This window comes from Mobula hypostoma, chromosome 10 (genome assembly GCF_963921235.1).
Source record: "Mobula hypostoma chromosome 10, sMobHyp1.1, whole genome shotgun sequence".
Lineage (NCBI taxonomy): Eukaryota > Metazoa > Chordata > Chondrichthyes > Myliobatiformes > Myliobatidae > Mobula > Mobula hypostoma.
This window is the reverse complement of record NC_086106.1, coordinates 114,277,009-114,299,842: the sequence shown is the minus strand read 5'-3', so window position 1 is coordinate 114,299,842 and position 22,834 is coordinate 114,277,009. Positions and strand designations below refer to the sequence as shown.

Sequence of the window (22,834 nt, the reverse complement as noted above, 5' to 3'; positions counted from 1 at the left end):
GCCGCGGACCGATACTGGGCCGCTAAACATGCAGGGGTGCAGCGGTAGCTGGAGTGCGCCCAGCACATCTTTAAGAAAAAAGCCGAAATAAACAAGCTAATTAATTAGGTGCCGTCCAGAAGCCAGTCTTCATTAGAGGAACTGAGGTGGAGAGGGTCAATAACTTTAGATTCTTCGGCATTAAGGATCGATGTTTCTCTCTCTGAAAAGTGTCAGAGGATCTGTCCTGGGACCAGCACATAACTGTCACTACAAAGAAAGCACGGCAGCTCCTATACTTTATTAGAAGTTTGTATAGATTCAACATGTCACCTCCATCCTGACAGCCCTGTCTTTTCAGCCTGTCTGGGCTGGCGTGTAAATTGACGAAACAATGGAACAGCTAAAGGCTCCAGCGCCCTGGAAAGAGGAGTGAATATCACATACAGCAAGTGAAATTGGCAATCACCTTCGATCTGGGCCAACGTTTACGTGCCGGGTGGCACCTAATTAATTATTGTTTATTTCGACTTTTTTCTTAAAGATGCGCTGGGCGCGCTCCGGCTACCGCTGCACCCCTGCATGCTTCGCGGCCTGGTATCGGTCTGCAGCTCGGAGGTTGGGGATCACTGTATTAAAAGTATGCTACTTCAGTTCGATGTTCTGTTTTTTTGCACCAATTCCCTGGTTTATTCAGCAAATATTGATGTTTGCAAAGAAGAGGAATAACATCAATATTTAGGCCATCATCCCATTGGTAAAGATGGGTTGGCTGTATAATGAAATATATTCCATTCTGGACCAAGGACAAGCCCAGGTTTTCAGAAGGAATTTTCCTGCCGCACCAGAGGGAAATTCTATTAAACATCTTCTGTGTTGGAAATGATTATATTTTGTGATGACAATTTTTCATGAGGGTTTTGTTCTTGTTCATGACAATGCAACTTAGTTTCTACAAGTCCCAATCTGCTGGAGGAACACAACGCGTTGAGCAGCATATGTGGGAGGAAAGGAGTTATCGAAGATTCAGTTCAAAACCCCATATCAGGACCATAAGACCATAAGTTATAGAAGCAGAATTAGGCTGTTTGGCCAATTGAGTCTGCTCTGCCATTTCATTATGGCTGATCCATTTTTTCTCTCAGCTCCAAACTCCTGCCTTCCCTCCTATCCCTTCATATTCTGACCAATAAAGAACCTATCAACCTCTGCCTTAAATATACATAGATTTGGTCTCCACAGCTGCCTGTGGCAACAAATTCCACAGATTCACCATTGTCTGACTGAAGAAATTCCTCCTCATCTCCATTCTCAAAGGACGCCCCTCTATTTTGAGACTCTGTCCTCTGGTCCCAGACTCTCCCACCATAGGAAACATCCTCTTCACATCCACTCTATCAAAGTCTTTCACCATTCAATAGGATTCAATGAAGTCACTCCTCATTCTTCTGAATTCCAGTGAATACAGGCCAAGAGCCATCAAACACTCTTCATATGACAAGCCGTTTAATCCTGAAATCAATTTTGTAAACCTTCTTTGAACCCTCTCCAGTTTCAGCACATCATTTCTAAGATAATGGGCCCAAAACTGCTCACAATGCTCCATGAGGCTTCGCCAGTGCTTTATAATGTCTCAACATTACATCCTTGCTTTTAGATTCTAGTCATATTGAAATGAATGCTTATATCGCCTTTGCCTTCCTCACCACAGACTGAACTTGCAAATTAATGCAGATCAACCAGCTGAATTCTTCCAGGAGATAGTTTGTAGCTGCAGGTTCCAGCATCTGTAAGTCTCTCGTGTCATGCTTGGTTGCTGTGAGTGACTGCTACAGACTGCTGAGTTCATACGTCACAGCTCATTTTGCAAAGACATATCACTCCAGTGTTTTAGTTTCGCTCTTTGTAAAATTTTATTTTTGACTTGTGGGCATTGAAAGTAACGCTGACATTTACTGCTCTTCACCTACCGAATCCCATCAAGGTAGCTGTGATATGCAAATCCAGTCATTGAAATAAAACTGTATTAATGCTGCTATATTTGTGACTATGAAGCTTCTGAACAGTGTCAAAAAAATATTTGTTTCACCAATGCCTTGCTGTTCCTATAAGTATGGCTGATATGTGACCCTAGAAATAGGTCTAAATTTGTGATTCGTAACTGTTCTCAGAGATAGTCTCAGAAAGTCTTCAGTTCTGGGGCAACTAGGAAGGAGGGGTATAAATTGCAGGAAGGTTTATTTGTGAACAGTTCACTACTGTGTATCTATTATTGGATCAGTTCACCAATGTCAAGTTACCAAGTTACCAAGTGTCCTGCCGAAGGGTTTCGGCTGGAAACGTCAACTGTACTTTTTTCCATAGATGCTGCCTGGCCTGCTGAGTTCCTCCAGCCTTTCTGTGTGTGTTACCAAGTTGTTTTCTGATCATGACTATCATGTCTCCACTACCCGCTCTCTTGGGGTATCCACTTAAATGTTCATTGCAGACTTTTTAAACATAGAAACATAGAAAATAGGTGCAGGAGTAGGCCATTTGGCCCTTCGAGCCTGCATCGCCATTCAGTATGATCATGGCTGATCATCCAACTCAGAACCCTGCACCAGCCTTCCCTCCATACCCCCTGATCCCTTTAGCCACAAGGGCCATATCTAACTCCCTCTTAAATATAGCCAACGAACTGGCCTCAACTGTTTCCTGTGGCAGAGAATTCCAATTTTTCTGGTGAATGTCCTGGACAGTTGTGTAGGTGACTATTTCAAGACTCCAAAACCTGTACAAATAATTGATAGCCTAGGAATCATTTATATCTTCTGCTGTTCAGATTTCTGAGTTTGACACTGAGCTTATCTCTTAGTTAGGGGAGTGAATGAGAAAGTTTTTGCTTGAAAGCTAAAGAGAAAACTACCTAACCACGTCATGGAACTGGATTATACAATACTCTGTTCTCTGTACTGTATTGGAGCGACTGAGCTTGTATACTCTGGAATTTAGAAGGATGAGAGGGGATCTGATTGAAACATATAAGATTATTAAGGGATTGGACACGCGAGAGGCATGAAACATGTTCCCGATGTTGGGGGAGTCCAGAACCAAAGGCCACAGTTTAAGAATAAGGGGTAGACCACTTAGAACGGAGTTGAGGAAAAACTTTTTCACACAGAGGGTTGTGGATCTGTGGAACGCTCTGCCTCAGAAGGCAGTGGAGGCCAATTCTCTGGATTCTTTCAAGAAAGAGTTAGATAGAGCTCTTAAGGATAGTGGAGTCAAGGGATATGGGGAGAAGGCAGGAACAGGGTACTGATTGTGGATGATCAGCCATGATCACAGTGAATGGCGGTGCTGGCTCGAAGGGCTGAATGGCCTACTCTTGCACCTATTGTCTATTGTCTATTGTATAATTCAGATAAAAACACTGGCCCTGTGTGTATGCCATTACACCATCTGCACAGCAGGTCCCTTTTCCATATTAAAGTAGCAATTTGCAATTTGCTACATTATAATGGGAACTAGACTTGCTCAACACTGGTATCTAATGACCAGAATTAGCCATCCTCCTCCTATATCCCTGCAGTAATCCCAAAGGCAAAAATGATCATTGACTGAACTCCACTCTCCCACCAACCTGCCAATCAAAATCAGGGTCTCAAATTCACTGGCACTCCTAACTGCTGTTCATACCACAACAAATGATTTCATCATACACCCCTATCCTTTGAACAAGGCTCCTCAGCCAATCACGCATCCAAAAGCAAACTTGTCCCACTAATCCTCAACTATCAATCCTCACTCTGTTACCTAATGATTGACTCTTGCCACCGTAGATCTAGTTCTGGACTGTCCCCTACATTCTTGGTCATCACCTTCCCCACACACCCCTCACCAAGCTCTTAGAATTAGCCAAACTTTTGTTCCTTCTACAGAGTATGTCCATTTTGAACCTCAAGGGCTACAGAATTTTCCAACAGTGGCCCTGAAATAATAAGCTTGTTATCCAAATGTGAACTGACTAATCCTGTCGTCTTAGACCATAAGACCATAATATATAAGAGCAGAACTAGGAAATTTAGCCTATTGAGTTTGCTTTCCCGTTTCATCATGGCTGATCGATTTTTCCTCTCGGCCTCAATCTTCAGCCTTCTCCCCATATCCCTTCATGCACCAACTAATCAAGAATTTATCAATCTCTGCCTTAAGTGACTTGATCTCCATAGCTGTCTGTGGAAACAAGTTCCACAGATTCACTGCTCTCTGCCTAAAGAAATTCCTCCTCATGGTCGTTCTAAAAGGACGTCTCTCTATTCAGAGACTTTGTCCTCAGGTCTTAGTCTCCTCCATCTTTAACCATCTAATCAGATTTTCAGAAGTTGCCATGGTCTTTTCACGAGGAGCTACTCAAACTCTCCCATTTCACTGTTTATGTGTACATAATTCACAAACTTCTTTCCAAACCTATTCAATTCTTCCCACCACTGGAGTCTCAGGACCACTCCCTTCATTTTTTGATGATTAGATGCAATCCTACGTCCAGTGATCCATAAGTGAATAAATAATTAATCTGACAGATTTATCTGATTTAATCTGATAAATGATTAAATTATATCTGTTGGTTCTCAACATAACATGGTGCACATATTATTACATAACATTGTAATAATGGTTCATGTTGTGGAGTTCCTTGGTATATCATGTAGGTATATTAAGATTAGGGTTTTTATTGATAAAACTATAATCATAAGACCATGGTTGATAATGTCAATAATCAACCACATTCCTAAAAGATAGCTTACTACCCCCATCCCCCTCCTCTCTTTGTTCATTCATCATGATGGATCCCCTCTTACCCCGTCCGTTCTACTCACCTTCCTATCACCTCCCTCCAGTGCCCCTCCTCCTTCCCTCTCTCACATAGTCTACTCACCTCTCCTATCAGATTCCTATCACTTCAGTCCTTTACCTTTTCCACAAATCACCTCCCAGTTTTTCTCTTCATACCCTCTTCCCAACCATCTACTGTCCCCATCACCTAGCTTCAACCTATTACCTTCTAGCTCGTACTGCTTCCCCTACCCACACCTTCTAATTCAGGCTTTGACCCCCTTCCTTTCTAGTCCTGATGAAGGTTCTCAGCCCAAAACATCGACTGTTTTTTTATTTACATTGATCCTGCCTGACCTGCTGAGTTCCTCCAGCATTTTGTATGTGTTAATCTGGATTTCCAGCATCTGCAGAAACCCTTGTGTTCATAAAGGGTGCCTGCAATGAAATAGTGCGCATTTCTCTGCCAAAGATTTCACTCTCCTTGGTCACTTTCTTGTAATGTTGTATGCACAGTATGTTTGCAGGAACATGACAGACTTCAGAATCTCTAGTGTTCAAAACTTACTCGAGCGTTTTCAAAAATGTAATCCCTCTGCTGATTTTTCTGATTTTCCTTGTCAGTCACGATCTGTAATGTGTTTGGTGTGCTCTGATATTTAACCAGCTGCAAAACTGTGAAAGAAAGTGGATACAGCCAATCAATAATCCGTCCAGCACTAGCTTGCAAACCTAAAATTCAGAGTAACCCTGGAATAATTTGATCTCCACAGGCTTGATTGAATATGTATGGGATGTGAGACACAGCAAGAAGTTTAACCTCACTGTTCAGCCCCTCTCACACTGTGGTTATGCTTCCTGAGGTAAATAAGTCTAACAACATGTGATTTAGGGCCATCTATGACACCAAAAAAACAGTTCTGAGATGGAGGCACAGTTAAGATGAGACATTAAATCTATGTCTCATCTGTCTTTCTGCTTGTTGCAATAGATCCCATGATATCAATTCAATGTTAATTGTAACATTGCTCAACAAAACTGATCATCTGACTGCATTACAGTTTGTGGGGCTTTCCTGTGCGTACAGTGTCTGCATTGTCCTGCATTAAAACACGGATCCCCATGTCAGAACTGGGGAACCCCAGCAAGACTGCACTTTGTGGACTCCATCTCAGAGCAGAGTGATAGATATGACATCATTGGTCAGTCCACAGGTATCAGGCTCACAGGCCATTCCTCTAAATCCAGGCCTCAATTTCATTCCAACAACAGAATCGTTATGGATCTCTTTGGACTTTCTGTCATGAACTGACAAGATTGTCCCTACATACACATGGTGGCCACTTTATTAGGTACACTTGTACATCTGCTTGCTAGTGAAAATATCTAATCAGCAAATCATCAGCAACTCAATGCAAAAAAAAGCATGCAAATATGATCAAGAGCTTCAGTTGTTGTTCAGAACAAACATCAGACTGGGGAAGAAATGTGATCTAAGTGTCTTTAAACATGAAATGATTGTTGGTGCCAGACAGTGTGGTTTGAGGATCTCAGAAACTGTTGGATCTCCTGGGATTTTCACAAACAATGATTTCAAGAGTTTACAGAGAATGGTGTGGAAAACTAAAACAATATATCCAGTGTCAGTTCTGTGGGTAAAAATACCTTGTTAATGATCGAGGTCATAGGAGAATGGCCAGACTGGTTCAAGCTGACAAGAAGGTGACAGGTGACAGTATCTCAAATAATATTGTGTTACGACACTGGCACGCAGAAGGGCATCTCTGAATGCACAACACATTGAGATGAAATGGATGGGCTACAGCAACAGAAGACCACAAACAATACTCTCAGTGGCCTCTTTATTAGGTAGAGGAGGGGAGGTACCTAGTAAAGTGACAACTGAGTGTGAATATAAGTTACAAGGAAGTGTATGTTCAAACTTCTGAAAGCTCAGTTCAAGAAATCCCTACCCATGCAAATTTGATTAAGTCCTCCATGGACAGTCCCAAGCCCAGCTATGAACAGAGGAGGATGGGACATACGGTTAGCAACACCATCCCGCTAAAAACCAGTGTTACAGAAATACCAACAAAGGCTCCGAAGACCTCATCCCTGGGGGAGGAAGGATCTTAGAAGATGGGCTGCTGGCGGTTTGATGTTTATCTTTAGAAGCTTTTTGTATGACACATGGCTCCGGGGTTGAACACCTAGTGGTTTTTTTTTCTCACTTTTCCTTGCTTAGTAGGGGTTTTTTCTTTTCTTTTTTTGTCACCAAATTTTTTCAATCTTTAAAACAATGTTTTTTTCTTGAGACATTGTAAGTGTTGCCTACTTCAATGTATTCTTGTTAATTTTGGATAATAATAATGAGAAGATTTGAAAAGAAAGAAGATGGGCTATAACTGAGGACAATTTGGAAGACTGACTCAGGATGGAGGACTCTGGCGAGCTGTTGTTGGTGGCTTCTGCCCCTACAGGGGAGATGGGCTGAAGAAGAAGAAGAAGAAGAAGAAGAAGAAGAAATTTGATTGGTATGTACAAAAAAATCTTTGCAAAGAATCATGATGACACAAGGTCTGGAAGAATGCAACATCATTTGGACTCAGTTCAGGGGACTAAATAAATAAAGAAGACCCAAATCAAAATAACCTGTAAATATCTTGCAACTTTTTATGTGTTTCCATATATCACAATTGGATAAAATGTTAAATGAAGTGTCAGGATCAGAATCAGATTTATTATCAATAACTTAGATGATGTGAAACCTGTTCTTATGTGGCTGCATTTCAATACTGCCACAAAGCATACAAACAGAAGTGCCAAATGTATGAAATGCAATGCAACAGTATTCACACATGCTCAATTCTCCTCACTTCTATCGTAAGAGATGGATTCCTCAGGTGAACCAGTCGCTTTCTTTGAGATTTGCAGTTTGCCTCCGTCCACATCAACACTCAATGTATATTTCTGGGTCTTTCCCAATTTTACCTGAAGGGAAAAGAGAAAGATAATTTTTTACCAAGCAATAACTTTAGCAGAAATAATACAAAAAAAGCTGGGAATACCCAGCAGGTCTTTCAGTATCTGTAGAGGAAGTTTAAGTTTTAACATTCCACAATGATGACTGTCTATCAGAACTAGAAAAGGTTAAAAAAGTACAGTACACCTACTCTAAGTCGAAAAGCGAAGAAATAGACAATGAAGACCAAAAGAACGTCTGCTATAGACTGATGATAAAAAAAGACCTGGTTATGCTGCCTGTGAGTGAAGGTGAAGGCATGGTAATTACTTTTGGGGATATACAATCAAAGAAGATGAATGAGAACAGAGGAGAGTGAATAAGCAGTATTGGAGCTGTGTAATACAAATTATTGTCAATGGTGGAAATCAGAAATAACACTGAAAGAGTCTGACAGCATGGGGGGGGAGAGGGAGTGGGAGAGGGAGAGGGAGGGGGAGGAGGAGAGGGAGATGAAGAGGGGGAAGGGAGGGGGAGGGAGAGGGAGAGATCATAGAAACATAGAAACATAGAAAATAGGTGCAGGAGTAGGCGATTCGGCCCTTCGAGCCTGCACCGCCATTTATTATGATCATGGCTGATCATCCAACTCAGAACCCAGCCTTCCCTCCATACCCCCTGACCCCTGTAGCCACAAGGGCCATATCTAACTTCCTTTTAAACATAGCTAATGAACTGGCCTCAACAGTTTGCTGTGGCAGAGAATTCCACAGATTCACCACTCTCTGTGTGAAGAAGTTTTTCCTAACCTCGGTCCTAAAAGGCTTCCCCTCTATCCTCAAACTGTGACCCCTCGTTCTAGACCTCCCCAACATCGGGAACAATCTTCCCGCATCTAGCCTGTCCAATCCCTTTAGGATCTTATACGTTTCAATCAGATCCCCCCTCAATCTTCTAAATTCCAACGAGTACAAGCCCAGTTCATCCAGTCTTTCTTCATATGAAAGACCTGCCATCCCAGGAATCAATCTGGTGAACCTTCTTTGTACTCCCTCTATGGCAAAGATGTCTTTCCTCAGATTAGGGGACCAAAACTGCACACAATTCTCCAGGTGTGGTCTCACCAAGGCCTTGTACAACTGCAGTAGTACCTCCCTGCTCCTGTACTCGAATCCTCTCGCTATAAATGCCAGCATACCGTTCGCCTTTTTCACCGCCTGCTGTACCTGCATGCCCACTTTCAATGACTGGTGTATAATGACACCCAGGTCTCGTTGCACCTCCCCTTTTCCTAATCGGCCACCATTCAGATAATAATCTGTTTTCCTATTTTTGCCACCAAAGTGGATAACTTCACATTTATCCACATTAAATTGCATCTGCCATGAGTTTGCCCACTCACCCAACCTATCCAAGTCACCCTGCATCCTCTTAGCATCCTCCTCACTGCTAACACTGCCACCCAGCTTTGTGTCATCCGCAAACTTGGAGATGCTGCATTTAATTCCCTCATCCAAGTCATTAATATATATTGTAAACAACTGGGGTCCCAGCACTGAGCCTTGCGGTACCCCACTAGTCACCGCCTGCCATTCTGAAAAGGTCCCGTTTATTCCCACTCTTTGCTTCCTGTCTGCTAACCAATTCTCCACCCACACCAATACCTTACCCCCAATACTGTGTGCTTTAAGTTTGCACACTAATCTCCTGTGTGGGACCTTGTCAAAAGCCTTTTGAAAATCCAAATATACCACATCCACTGGTTCTCCCCTATCCACTCTACTAGTTACATCCTCAAAAAATTCTATGAGATTCGTCAGACATGATTTTCCTTTCACAAATCCATGCTGACTTTGTCCGATCATTTCACCGCTTTCCAAATGTGCTGTTATCACATCCTTGATAACTGACTCCAGCAGTTTCCCCACCACCGACGTTAGGCTAACCGGCCTATAATTCCCCGGTTTCTCTCTCCCTCCTTTTTTAAAAAGTGGGGTTACATTAGCCACCCTCCAATCCTCAGGAACTAGTCCAGAATCTAACGAGTTTTGAAAAATTATCACTAATGCATCCACTATTTCTTGGGCCACTTCCTTAAGCACTCTAGGATGCAGACCATCTGGCCCTGGAGATTTATCTGCCTTCAATCCCTTCAATTTACCTAACACCACTTCCCTACTATAGATCCTTACGGTTGAATACACTTCTTTTTGTGTATGAAAGATTGCCATTTGGTACGACATTAAGCGGCTTGTTATTGTTTTTTTATTACATGTGGATTTATTTCTTTATTCTTTAAGGAAGATACAGTGGGAAATTAACAGGGAATAAACTTTTGAAAAATAAACAGGGAATATAAAATACAAAGTAGGGGTACAAAAATGTGCATAATGTTGGGCAATACCTGTTCATTTACTGTACACCACCGCAATTCCTATTGATGTGGGATACAACAAGGACATCTGGTTCCTCTTTATATCGAGTGGATAATACCTGCCTTAGCTGTCACCAAGCTGTTTATGGAGGGATGGTTCTGGATAGCACTGAAGGAATATGAGGTTCAGTTCGCCTACTATATTAGCAACCAAAGGAATAACATGTGGAGGATAGAGAGACGGAGAAACAATCTGCTTCTGAACAGCTGCTTTTCTCAGCAAGTTCTTTCCAAACAGCCTTGCTTCATGTTGTGCTGATTTCATTTCTGGGATAGGGTCATCTTTGGGAAGGCCAGTGGTTGTAGCATAGATGTTAGCGCAATGTTTTACGGCGCTATCTGTAAGAGTGGGGTTCAATACCTTCTACTGTCTGTAAAGAGTTTGTACTTTCTTCCCATTACCTTATGTATTTTCTCCACTGTGCTCTAGTTTCTTCCACATTCCAATTCGAGTGATTGAGCCGTGGGCATGCAATGTTCGCACCAGAAATATAGCGAAACTTGTGGGCTGACCCAAGCATGATCCTTTCTGATTTGATTTGACACAAACGATGCATGTGACTATGTTTTGATGTACATGTGAGAAATAATGCTAACCTTTAATTACTTTACCTTGGCAAAGGTGTTGGTGAGCCATCCTCATGAAAAGTGACCCGAAATATCAAGTCTTTATTCATTTCCATAGATGGACCTACTGAGACCCTCCACCATTTTGTGTGTGTTGTTCTGAATTTCCAGCATCTGGAGACTTTCTTGTGTTAGTGAAGTGTTTCTGATATCTTTCTGGTTTAACATAGGGCCCATGATGGGCCACTTCAGAGGGCAGTTAAGTGTTAATCATATTGCTGTGAATGAGGTCACTTTTTGACCACACCAAGTGAAGGGAATTGTTTCCTTCTGTGAAGGAAATCAGTGAACTAAATGAGTTTCCTGGTCACCATTGCAATGACAGTTCAGCCTTTGGTGAGTGACTGGGGTAAAATCACTCCAAAGTAATCCCTTGCTACAAAGTAAAAGACAACACAACAAAAGTCATCTTTTACCTCAAAGCTCTGTATTGGGATAGGTTTACATGAATTCCGTCCGCTGTTTTCCGAGGATGTGAAAAGAGCAGGTAATTCCACCTTCTGTGTGATTGCCATGTGCTGCAACCCCTTCACAACCTGTCAATATATTGACCACAATACATGGAAATTACTTAAACCTTACAAACAGAATGCAGTCAAGCATTTCCTCCCCTTCTGTATTTAATTGATGATACAATCCATAGAACTTTCTTGGTATCAGTCAAGAAGGAAAATCTGTTGGAAGGATAGTTAAAGGAGCTGAAGATTGGGTGGCATGATGGAGGGGTTATACAGACTAGTTCCAAAATCCGATCTCCCATTGACATTTTAACTCCAGATACAGTCTTGCTCCCTCTGCACTTTTTCCTTACATTCATTCCCTCAGTACCAATGATTACTCAACTGAACTATTGTATACACTTAGGAAGTATCAAGTAATGAAATTAACCCAAAATGTGTTGTTTCCCTGTAAATAAATTTAACCAATTTATGTATTTTCTTCAGGAAAATCAGCTTGCTCACCATAGGTGGCTTTCATTTGGCTCAAATCCCACACTACACAGGTGACTCCTAATATCCAGAGTAATTACAGATAGATCAGATTCCTTCTTCCTTCATCTTCAGCCTTAAGACCAGAAAACCACAAGACTATAAGACATAGGAGCAGAGGTAAACCACTCAGCCCATCGAGTCTGCTCCACCATTCCATCACAGCTGACTCATTATCCCTCTCAACCCCATTCTCCTGCCATCTTCATGTAATCTTTGATGTTCAGACTATCAACCTCCACTTTAAATATACTCAAAGACTTGGCCTCCACAGCCATCCATGGCAATGAATTCCACTGATTCATCACCATCTGGCTAAAGAAATTCCTCCTCATCTCTGTTCTAAATGGATGCCCCTCTATTCTGAGGCTGAGCTCTCTGATCTTAGACTTCCCCAATATAGGAAACATCCTCTTGATATCCACTCTGTCTGGGCCTTTCGGTATTGGATATGCTTCAGTGAGATCCTGTCTCATTTTTCTAAACACCAGTGAGTACAGGCCCAGAGCCAGCAAATGTTCCACATTCCCAGAATCATTCTCGTGAACCTCCTCCAGACCATCTTCAATGCAAGCACACCTTTTCTTAGATAAAGGGCCCAAAACTGCTCACAGTGCTCTGAGTATGGGTCTAACAAATGCATTATAAAGTCACAACCTTAATTTCTTGCTCTTATATTCTTGCCCTCTCGAAATGAATGCTAACATTGTATTTGCCTTCCTTACCACAGACTCAACCTGAAAGTTAACCTTTAGGGAATCCTGCACGAGGACTCCCAAGTCACTTTGCACCTCTGATTTTTGAATTTTCTTCCTGTTTAGAAAATAGTCTATGTCTTTATTTCTTCTACCAAATTGTATGGCCATACACTTTCCTCCAGCATATTGCATCTCCCACTTCTTTACCTATTTTCTTAATCTGTCCAAGTCCTTCTACAGATTCCCTGCTTCCTCAACACCATCTGTCCCTCCATCTATATTTGCATCATCTGCAAACTTGGCCACAAAACCCGTCATTTCTGTAATCCGAATCATTGACATATAATGTGAAAAGAAGCAGTCGCAATAGCAACCCCTGTGGAACACCACAAGTCACCGGCAGCCAACCAGAATAGGTTGCCTTTATTCACATTCTTTGCCTCCTGCCAGTCAGCCAATCTGTCCATGCTGGTATCTTCCCTGTAATATCATGAACTCGTATCTTGTTAAGCAGCCTCATGTGTGACACCTTGTTGAAGGCCTTCTGAAAATTCAAATAAACCACATCAACTGACTCCTCTTTGTCTATCCTGCCTGTTATTTCCTCAAAAAATTCCGACAGATTTGTCAGGCAAGAATTCCCCTTAAGGAAACTATGTTGACACTGACCTATTTTATCATATAGCCTCAAGTCCCCAAAACCTTATCTTTAATAATGGACTCTAGCATCTTCCAACAACTGAAGTCAGGTGAATCGGCCCATAATTTCCTTCCTTCTGGCTCCTTCCCTCCTTAAAAAGTAGAATAATACTTGCAATTCTTCAGTCCTCCAGAACCATTCCAGAACCTAGTACATCTTAAAAGATCATTAACAAAGCCTGCGTAATCCCTTCAGCTACCACTTTCAGAACCTTGGGTTGTAGTTCATCTTGGCTGTATGACTTATCTACCTTCAGGCTTTTCAGCTTCCCAAGCACTTTCTCCTAACATAACACTTTCAGTCCTGTATTCAGTCTGCTTTCAATTTGTCAGGCCAGGCAGCATCTCTAGGAAGAGGTACAGTCGACGTTTTGGGCCTAGACCCTTCATCAGGACTAACTGAAAGGACAGCTAGCTTTTCACATTGTTTGTGAGTGGTTTGGATAATGGAATCGATGGCTTTGTGGCAAAGTCTGCAGATGATATGAAGACAGGTGGAGGGATAGCTGGTGCTGAGGAAGCAATGTGTTTGCAGAAGGACTTAAACATAGAAACATAGAAAACCTACAGTACATTACAGGCCCTTTGGCCCATGATGCTGTGCCGAACATGTACTTACTTTAGAAACTACCTTGGGTTACTCATAGCCCTCTATTTTTCTAAGCTCCATATACCTATCCAGGAGCCTCTTAAAAGAGCCTATCGTATCTGCCTCCACCGCAGTTGCCAGCAGCCCATTCCACGCACTCACCACTCTCTGCATAAAAAATTTACCCCTGATATCTCCTCTGTACCTACTTCCAAGCACCTTAAAACTGTGCCCCCTCGTGCTAGCCATTTCAGCCCTGGGAAAAAGCCTCGACTATCCACACGATCAATGCCTCTCATCATCTTATACACAAATTGACAAATGTTATAGACAAATTGAAAGAATGGGTAAAAAAAAAAGTGGCAGATAGAATATAGTATTGGGAAATATATGATAATGCGTTTTGGTAAAAGAAACAATAGGGCGGATTATTCTCTAAATGGGGAGAAAGTTCAAACATCAGAGGTCCAGAGAGACTTAAGAGTTCTTGTGCTAGACTCCTAAAAGGTTAATATACAGGTTGATTCTGTGGTAAAGAAGACAAATGCAATGTTGGCACATATTTCAAGGGGAATAGAATATAAAAACAAGGAGATGATGCGGAAGTTTTATGAAACACTAGTCAGGCTACACTTGGAGTATTGACAACAGTTTTGGGCCCCATATCTCAGAAAGGACGTATTGTCATTGCAGAGCATCCAGAGCACGTTCACGCAGATGATTCCAGGAATGAAGGGGTTAACATATGAAGAGTACTTGGCACCTTTGGGCCTATACTCACTGTAATTTTGAAGATTGTGGGGGGATCTCATTGAAACCTACCGAATGTTGAAAGGATTAGATAAGGTGCTTATGGAGAGGATGTTTCCTGTGGTGGGGGTATCCAGAACTGAAGGGCACAGTCTCAAAATTAAGAAGTGACCCTTTAGAACGGAAGTAAGGAGGATTTTTTTTTTTAGCCAGAGAGTAGTGAATCTTTGGAATGCTCTGCCACAGACAGCTGTGGAGGCCAAGACTGTTGGTGTATTTAAAGTGAAAATTGATAGTTTCCTGATTGGTCAGGGCATCAAAGGTTATGGTGAGAAAGCAGATGCATGAGGCTGAGTGGGAACTGGGATCCGCCATTATGGAATGGTGGAGCAGACTCAATGGGCTGAATGGCCTAATTCTGCTCCTGTGCCTTCTGATCTTATGATGTTAACGCATCCCACTGACAGCAATGTTGCCCTTTCATCTGCCTGTCCTTCCTCACCGCCTCTCTAAACAATGCATTGACTTGTATACCAACTGCTCCATCCTCAGTCCTATTATTCCAGTTCCCACCTCCCTCGCCCTGCCAAATCAGTTTAAACCCTCCCCAGCAGCTTTAGCAAACCTGCTCACAAGTATATTCGCCCTTTTCCTCTTCCAACTATCACCCCCCTGCTTCTCACTCCTTCCCCACTCCCCCACCCAACAACCTTCCCCCTCAACTGGTTTCACCTCTCACCTACCAGTTTATACTCCTTGTCCTCCCTCCACTTTCTTATTCCAACTTCTTTCCCACTCCTTTCCAGCCCTGATGAATGATCTTGGCCTGAAATATTGACTGTCTACATATATCCCACCTTACTTGCTGAGCTCCTCCAGCATTTTTGTGTGTTGCTACAGATAGTCAAAAGTAGTTACTTAAAATTACTACCCACTGACACCAATTTCCAAACCTTTGTCTTTCTTTATCCTTATAATATTATCTAGTTAGATATGTCAGCTTGCATTGTCTACCCTCCTTCTTAGGACCCCTGCAGTCTGAAATCAGCTGCAGAATTTTTAGCTCTCTTATCACCGGTCTGGAATTCCCTATGTAAAATATTTTATCTTGCTACAGGCATCTCCAACTTGATAACCATCCCCTAAACAAACCATATTTTGATCATTTTGCCTACTTATTCATTGTCTGTCTTTCTCTGCAGTCTACCAGACTTAGTGTTTAGTTGATGTTATGGCCACAAGGTTTGAGGTGCCAAATAAATAGGCAGTGGCAGATTCTGTGTTGTGAGCTGAGTTCTGTAATGTTCAGCATCACGTGGTTGTCCTACCAACTAGAAATATCACTCCTAGTTTGACATTACTAAGATATGGTTACATATGAATAATTTTCAAAGAATCATCTTGCATAAAATCATTTCCGTTTTCATTTGCTAACTAATACACAAACTGGTGATGCAAAGATTATATTGTATCATTATCAACATATGTAATACAAAAATATCTCCTTCTTGGCTCTCGTTACAACCCAGGCAACAAACGGTCTGCCAGAGGAACTCTGAGGGTTGAGCAGCATCTTTGGTGGAAGAGGAACTGTTGACATCTTGGGTCATCTGGAACAGTATCCTTGACAACTCCTTTCCCCCACAGATGCTGCTTGACCAACTTAGTTCCTCCAGTAGATTGTCCCAAATTTCAGTCTCTTGTGTCTCCAAAGCAAAAATAATTTCCTATTCACTTTAAAGGATCTGCCTTTGTTGAGAAATACCTGTAGAATCCATTGCAGATTACAATTTAATCCATATCCCATTATGTCCTCTTCAAAGCAGCCTGCAAGTTAACATCTGTTCTGTTTTGTCCTTGACTTAGTCTCATCATAGTCACATCAAGTCCTATCATAGTCTCAATCTATTTTCTACAGACTTACCATTGTTTTCTGAACTGTTGTTACCCTCTTCCCTTTACTCCATCAATACCAGTCAGAAGTTCACCGTTCTTACTTGTACTGCCCTTCTAATTTCCTTCTTCCATTCTATCTGAGGTAAAGTTTGGTCATTTCTCTCATCTCACCATTGACTTGGCAACTTTCCTCTTTGTACATTAAATGCAACACAAGTTTTTTTTAATTAATGTAATTGAACTTAGAACTAGATCAAGGACTGCACTCAACCTCAGTCCTCACAGGCAGAAGATCAAAGAGTTATTGATCCTAATTGCCAGGATTAAATGGTTTAGTACAATAACCCTCTGAAGTATTCACGACCTCCAAAAGGCACAAAGATAGAAAAAGGAACTGTACCCGTTCTTCTACAGAAGAAAGCAGATTTCCCAGAATCTTAATTTTGTTGATGATGCCTTCAAGCTCACTGACATTGTTTGGGCTGAGAGGTTCCTGCCAAAATACAAATGAAAAGATATTAACATTGGGGCTGAAAAGGAATGTTGATTTACAAAGTTTCTCTTCTTGTGGTAAAAAGAACCACATGCTGTAGTATGGTCCTATAATAGTCAGCAAAACCAAATGGTTATGAAAATGTCAATGGTTCACTACTGCTCTTCAGCTAAAGACAGAAACAAAGACAAACCCTCAAAACTTGTCCTAGATTTCAGTCAAGTTACAAACTGTACCATAATTACTCATTAGAACCTTACCTAGTGGGCCATAGCTCAAATAACGATGAGTTATTTTACAGGAAGGAGATTTATTTTTATTTATTTGGAGATATAGCTTGGAATAGGCTTTTCTAACCCTTTGAGCTGTGTCACCAGCAACCTCCCTAATTTAACCCTAACCTAATCATGTAACAATTTACTGACCAATTAACCCACTAACTGATAAGTCTTTGGACTGTGAAAAGAAACCGGAGCACCCAGTAGAAACCCACGCATTCCACAGTGAGGATGTACAAACTCCTTACAGAGGACACTGGAATTCACCTCTGAACTTTGATGCCCTGAGCTGTAATAGGGTTGCACTAACCACAGCCCCCCTGTTGGAGATAGAGTTTAGGGATATGGTTTCATGACAAAAGCTTTTCCCCCTTTGTCAACAATATAAAACCCCTCGTCATTGACTTCAGGAAATGGTGCTGATGCATATGCTCCTGACTACATCAAAAGTGTTGAGGTTGAGCTGGGTAAAAGCTTCCAGTTCCCAAGCATGAATATCAGCACCTGCCTGTCCTGGTCCCACCATGTTGATGTCATGGGCAAGAAAGCTCACCAATGGTTCTACTTCCTCAGGAAGCCAAAACTTTTACAGGTCTTATCAATGCACCAAGGAAAACATTTTATCTGGATGCTTGGTATGGTAACTGCTCTTCACAAGACTGCAGAAGTTGCAGACACAACTCAGCACATCATGGAAGGCAGGCTCCCCTCAATGGATTTTCTCTGTAACTCCTCACTGCCTCAGTGAAGCCGCTAGCATATTCAAAGACCCTACCTCCCCGGACATTCTTCCTTCTCGCATTTTCCATCAGGCAGAAGATGCACAACCCCGAAAACAAATACCACCGGACTCAAGGACCGCTTTAGTCCTGCTGCTATCATACATTTCAACAAAGCTCTTGTATGATAAGATGGACTCTTGACCTCACAATCTACCCTGTTACAACCTTGCATTTTATTAATTATCTGCATTGAACTTGTTTTGTAGTTTTTACATTTTATTCTGCATTGTTATGGTTTTACCTGGTTCTGCCTCAATGCTGTGAAATGATTTGACCTTTTTACTGTACCTTGGTGCATATGTCATAATAAACCAATATCAATCTTTCAGTTTTGACTTAATGTTTCAGCTGACCATTAGAGATGAGCATTGGCGACATCCAATATCCATCCTATGTGCTTGCTTCCTATCTTATCTTCTAGACAGCATAGTCTTAATTTGATCGTATCTGGAGACACCCGGCATGAAAATACTTTCCATTGTCTATATGTTTATTTCTGCTCATCAGGATTAGAACATTAAATAGAAGAACCACCGCATTCCTGATGGTTCTGATGAAGGGTCTCAGCCCAAAATGTCAACTGTTTATTCCCCTTCATAGATGCTGCCTGGCCCGCTGAGTTCAGCCAGCATTTTGTGTGTGTTACCCTGGATTTCCAGCACCTGCAGAACCTCTTCTGTTTGTGCATTCTGCTCTACTTCCAAAAAATTCATTCAACTCATGTCCATAATTTCAATGGATTCAAATTTCAGAAGCAGAGTAAATCAGACAGACATTGCTGTCTGTATATAATAGTTAAATGCTTGTACTTGTCCTAAATTCCTAGACCTATGAATCAAATCTAAGCAGATCCCCTTTTTATTTTGGTACCAGCAAGTATATGGAGGATCAATCCCATTCCTAATTAAGTCCCTATAGAGAGGCTCTGAGAAGATTGTGTGCCCACTTACACTGACTTCACATTATGTGGGCCTAGCATGACATAATCAATTTGCAGCACTCAAAATACAGCAAGTGATCCCTTATCTCCAAAGAAATCAAGTGGTTGACTGGACCTTCGGTGGCATTCACAGGAGGCTCATTCAGCTCCCAGTAACTGTGGCTTCCCAGGTGAGCTTGCAAAGTCCATCTCAATATGATGCAGTGGGGGATTCTTGGAAGGTGCTCAGTGAGAAATCTTCCCACGAGCAGAATCTAAAAGGGTAAAATACCAACAAAACTAACTCAACCATCACCAACCCCACTCTATTTCAACCAAAATAAGGGTTTCTATCTTTCTGATTCCAAGGATTTTGGAAAACCTCAGTGTCTGGGATTACACATTAAGTAGTCACATGGAAGAAGCCCTAAATGTCACTTGAGTTGCTGCCTCAGGGAATAAAGCAATCTAGGACAATGTAGAAGCTATGTAAGCAACACACACAAAAAATGCTGGTGGAACGCAGCAGGCCAGGCAGCATCTATAGGAAGTGGTACAGTCGACATTTTGGGCCGGGACCCTTCGTCAGGACTAACTTTGTTTCCATGTACATGTGACCAAAAAATCTGAATCTGAACATGAGTTTGAATTGGATTAATATCTTACCTCTTTTTTGGGTGTGTTGCTTGGAGTATTGACATTGAACACGTGCACTAACATGTCAAGGTTGTTAGACACAAGGTCCATTTCCCTGTTGACGGCAGCAAAGAAATGAACTGGTGAAGTTAGATATAGGCAAAAGGCAGAGTTACTTCTGAAATAAAATTTTGCTGTTCTAACATAAATGTATTAGCCTCAGGCCCTGAAATCCTTGGAAGGAAAATCTTCACTAGAAGGGAAATCAAGTCAACCAGCAGAAGCAGCTGAGGCAGCAGAAAAAGGATCAGCATGGGTGTGGACCAGGTATGTCCAGAGGGGCAGATAGTCAGACACTGTATACATATCTTGCAAATCCTTCAGTAGTTGCATAGACACCTGAAGAGCAGACTATCTGTTGGATGGAAGTGACCAACAACTCTGATAGAGGCAGATGCCAAGTTTTTAAGCTCACCAGTGGGAGGTGGTGCTTTAGCACTGCTGGCCCACCACCTCGAGGGAGTCTTGATCATAAGCGGGCCGAAACTCCTGAAGACAGGTGGCGGATCAACTGATGATCCCACTGGTGATAGCAGAGGACAGTTAACATCTTAGTCCATGTGTATTTTGTAACTCTTTTTGATCATATTAAAAATAATTGATTAGTCTGTGAAATGGTTCCTTTAATTTCAAATGCATCCTGCGTAAATTTAAAATAGAATCACTAATGTGATGTTGGCAATCATTTCTGAAAAGAATTACAGCTATTCACCCAATAATCCCAGATTTATGTGGCTCTTCTACCACTCTGGGACATACCGAGTGGCAGATACAATACATCTGATACTCTGCTCCATCACTGGAAGTCAATGGACTCTAGCCTGCAGCCGAATCCTCAGTTTTTCACTTTAGTCCTGCCCTATAACTCGAGACAACATTCACTAGAACATAGAACAAAGAACAGTACAGGCCCTTCGGCCCACAATGTTGTGCGGCCCTTTATCCTACTCCAAGGTCAATCTAACCCCTCCTTCCCACATACCTCTTCATTTTTCTTTCATCCAAGATTTTAAGAATCTCTTAATCTGTCTCTACCACCACCATTGGCAGTGTATTTCATATACTTAGCACTCAGTGTGTAAAAAACCTACATCAAACTGACCCCTATATTTTCTCCAATCACCTTGAAGTATGTCCTCTCATATTAGCTATTGTTGCCCTAGGAATAAAGACACTGGCTGTATCTCTATGGGAATTGTCGGCTATCGTGTGTAGAAATACCAAGTGATTTTTCAACAAAATTTTTCTTCTGTTCAATGTTTTTTAAATTTATAGCTCTTTAATTTTCTTTCTAGATTTTGTTTAATGTTTTATTTGCTTTCTTCATTCCAATCAGCTTTATTATATTCCTAATTGTAAAAATTGTGTAATTGGGTAGTGGCTCCATATGTCACTACTACAGGGTGTGACGACCCTGCCCTACACAAGTCCCGGGCTCAGCTGGCTCCGGCTGACAGTACCCAGTATGGGCCCCTATCCAGGGTTATGATCCCACTGCCTTGTGGGTATCTTCGGGAGAAGAGAAGGCTGAGAAGTAAACCCTACACAAATCCGGAGTGGAGCCTCTAAGGCCATTGGATGACGTATCACGTCACCTCCCGGCAGCTCCTGCAGCCAAGCTGATGCCAAATGTACTGCTTCGCATTCCTTTGGACCACATCCGCGAGGACGAAAGGGAGATTTTGATGTCTGGGTAGTCCAGGATCTCCATATTCATCGCCCAGGACTGCAACCTAGAGAAAACCAGGCTCATCCATTGTCTACTTAGACAGACAAAGCCATTAATTAACTAATTAATTGTAAAAATGCCTCCCAGATTTTGACACAAGAAAAAGTTCCTTCCCCAATTTTACTTCCCACTGGAGACTTTCTGGGAGTGTCCTGTACACTAAGCTGTTTACCTCTGAAGCCTTATTTTACCATACCATTTGACTTGAAAGTACGAGAATCAGTGAGATCGATTACATTGTGCCCACGGAAATGTGGGCAGGAAGAGACCGTAGATGAAATTCTTTGGCAGTGGGTCCAGTTCAAGATAATTCACTTGAATAACTGTAGACTAGCTGCAAAGCAGGTGTTGAATTTTCAGATTAAAAGTAAATTTAGCCAAGTCTGTTTATCTTAGGATAGAAATACCCTCAATGAGGGAGAGTAACAACAATCACAAATAGTTTCTCGTATTTAATTAGTGATGCCCATTTGTAAACAGGCAAGCAGAATGATTAGTGTTGTCTTTATCAATGGGATAGGAATCCCTAAGGGTTTGATAAAAGAAAGATCATCAACTAACAGGAGTTTCCAGCCTTTTTATCCCACAGACCACTACCACTAACTGAAGAGTTTGTGGACCCTAGGTTGGGAAACTCTGAACTAGAAGCATTAATTCTGTTTCTCTCTTCACAGGTTTAGCCTGAACTCCCAGCATTTCCTGTTTAGAACTTGTATCAAAAGTTCCGGTGCTGACTGATTAGATATGCTGAAGCACAAAACTCAAGGAATACATAGGACATAGACTGCTGGAAATAGACAGCAGTTCTACCATCCTTTAGAGAAGACAATTTGCTGCATTTATCCAATCCAATCTTATACTGAACATATACCCACCATGTCACTCTCTAACTTGGATTTACAATCCATTGGATTAAAGAAAAATTAGGGATAGCCATTAAAATCTGGCCTTGCTATGTGAAATAGGAGCACAGTTAGGCGACTTGGCCCATTGTCTGCTCTAGCATGCAATCATGGCTGGTTTTTCTTTCAGCCCCATTCTCCTGCTCCTCCATGTGACTCTTAACCTCCTTACTAATCAAGAACATATAAATCTCTGCCTTAGATACACCCAGTGACATGGCCTCCACAGCCCTCTGTGGCAAGAAATTCCATAGATTCACCACCCATGGCTGAAGGAATGGTCAGTAATGCCGACATCCCAAAAATGAATATAAAATAAAGGCAAATCATCATTTGAAAGGAAATGAAGCCAACATTTCACTAACGACTCTCTGCAAGACTTACATTCTGGTCAATGATCTATGTCCAGATAATCAATCCATCTTTTCTCCTTGGACCAGCTGATACTTTCCAGCATTTTATGTCCTTTTTTCAGGAACACAGAATCAAGAATCTTTAACAAGGATTTCAGGGCATTTAAAGATTTTGAGCTTTTTTAAAAAAAAATTTGGGCCTATTCCATCAAATCAGTAGAATTCCATTTCATTGTATTTC

At 41.7% G+C, this 22,834-nt stretch overlaps 1 protein-coding gene across 4 annotated transcripts in view; it reads right to left on the bottom strand.

The window, feature by feature from the left end:
* LOC134353128 (phosphatidylinositol 3,4,5-trisphosphate 5-phosphatase 2-like) overlaps positions 1–22,834 on the bottom strand; it is a 211,326-nt gene that overhangs the window by 57,872 nt on the left and 130,620 nt on the right. For 3 of the 4 annotated variants that reach the window (XM_063061064.1, XM_063061066.1, XM_063061067.1), the window contains 5 exons: positions 19,580–19,664; positions 16,842–16,934; positions 11,237–11,356; positions 7,674–7,788; positions 5,366–5,472 (listed from right to left, as the gene is read on the bottom strand). In XM_063061064.1, the coding sequence (XP_062917134.1) occupies positions 5,366–5,472; positions 7,674–7,788; positions 11,237–11,356; positions 16,842–16,934; positions 19,580–19,664 (520 nt within the window). The remainder of the gene's footprint in view (positions 1–5,365; positions 5,473–7,673; positions 7,789–11,236; positions 11,357–16,841; positions 16,935–19,579; positions 19,665–22,834) is intronic. The other variant, XM_063061068.1, reaches the window with a different exon arrangement.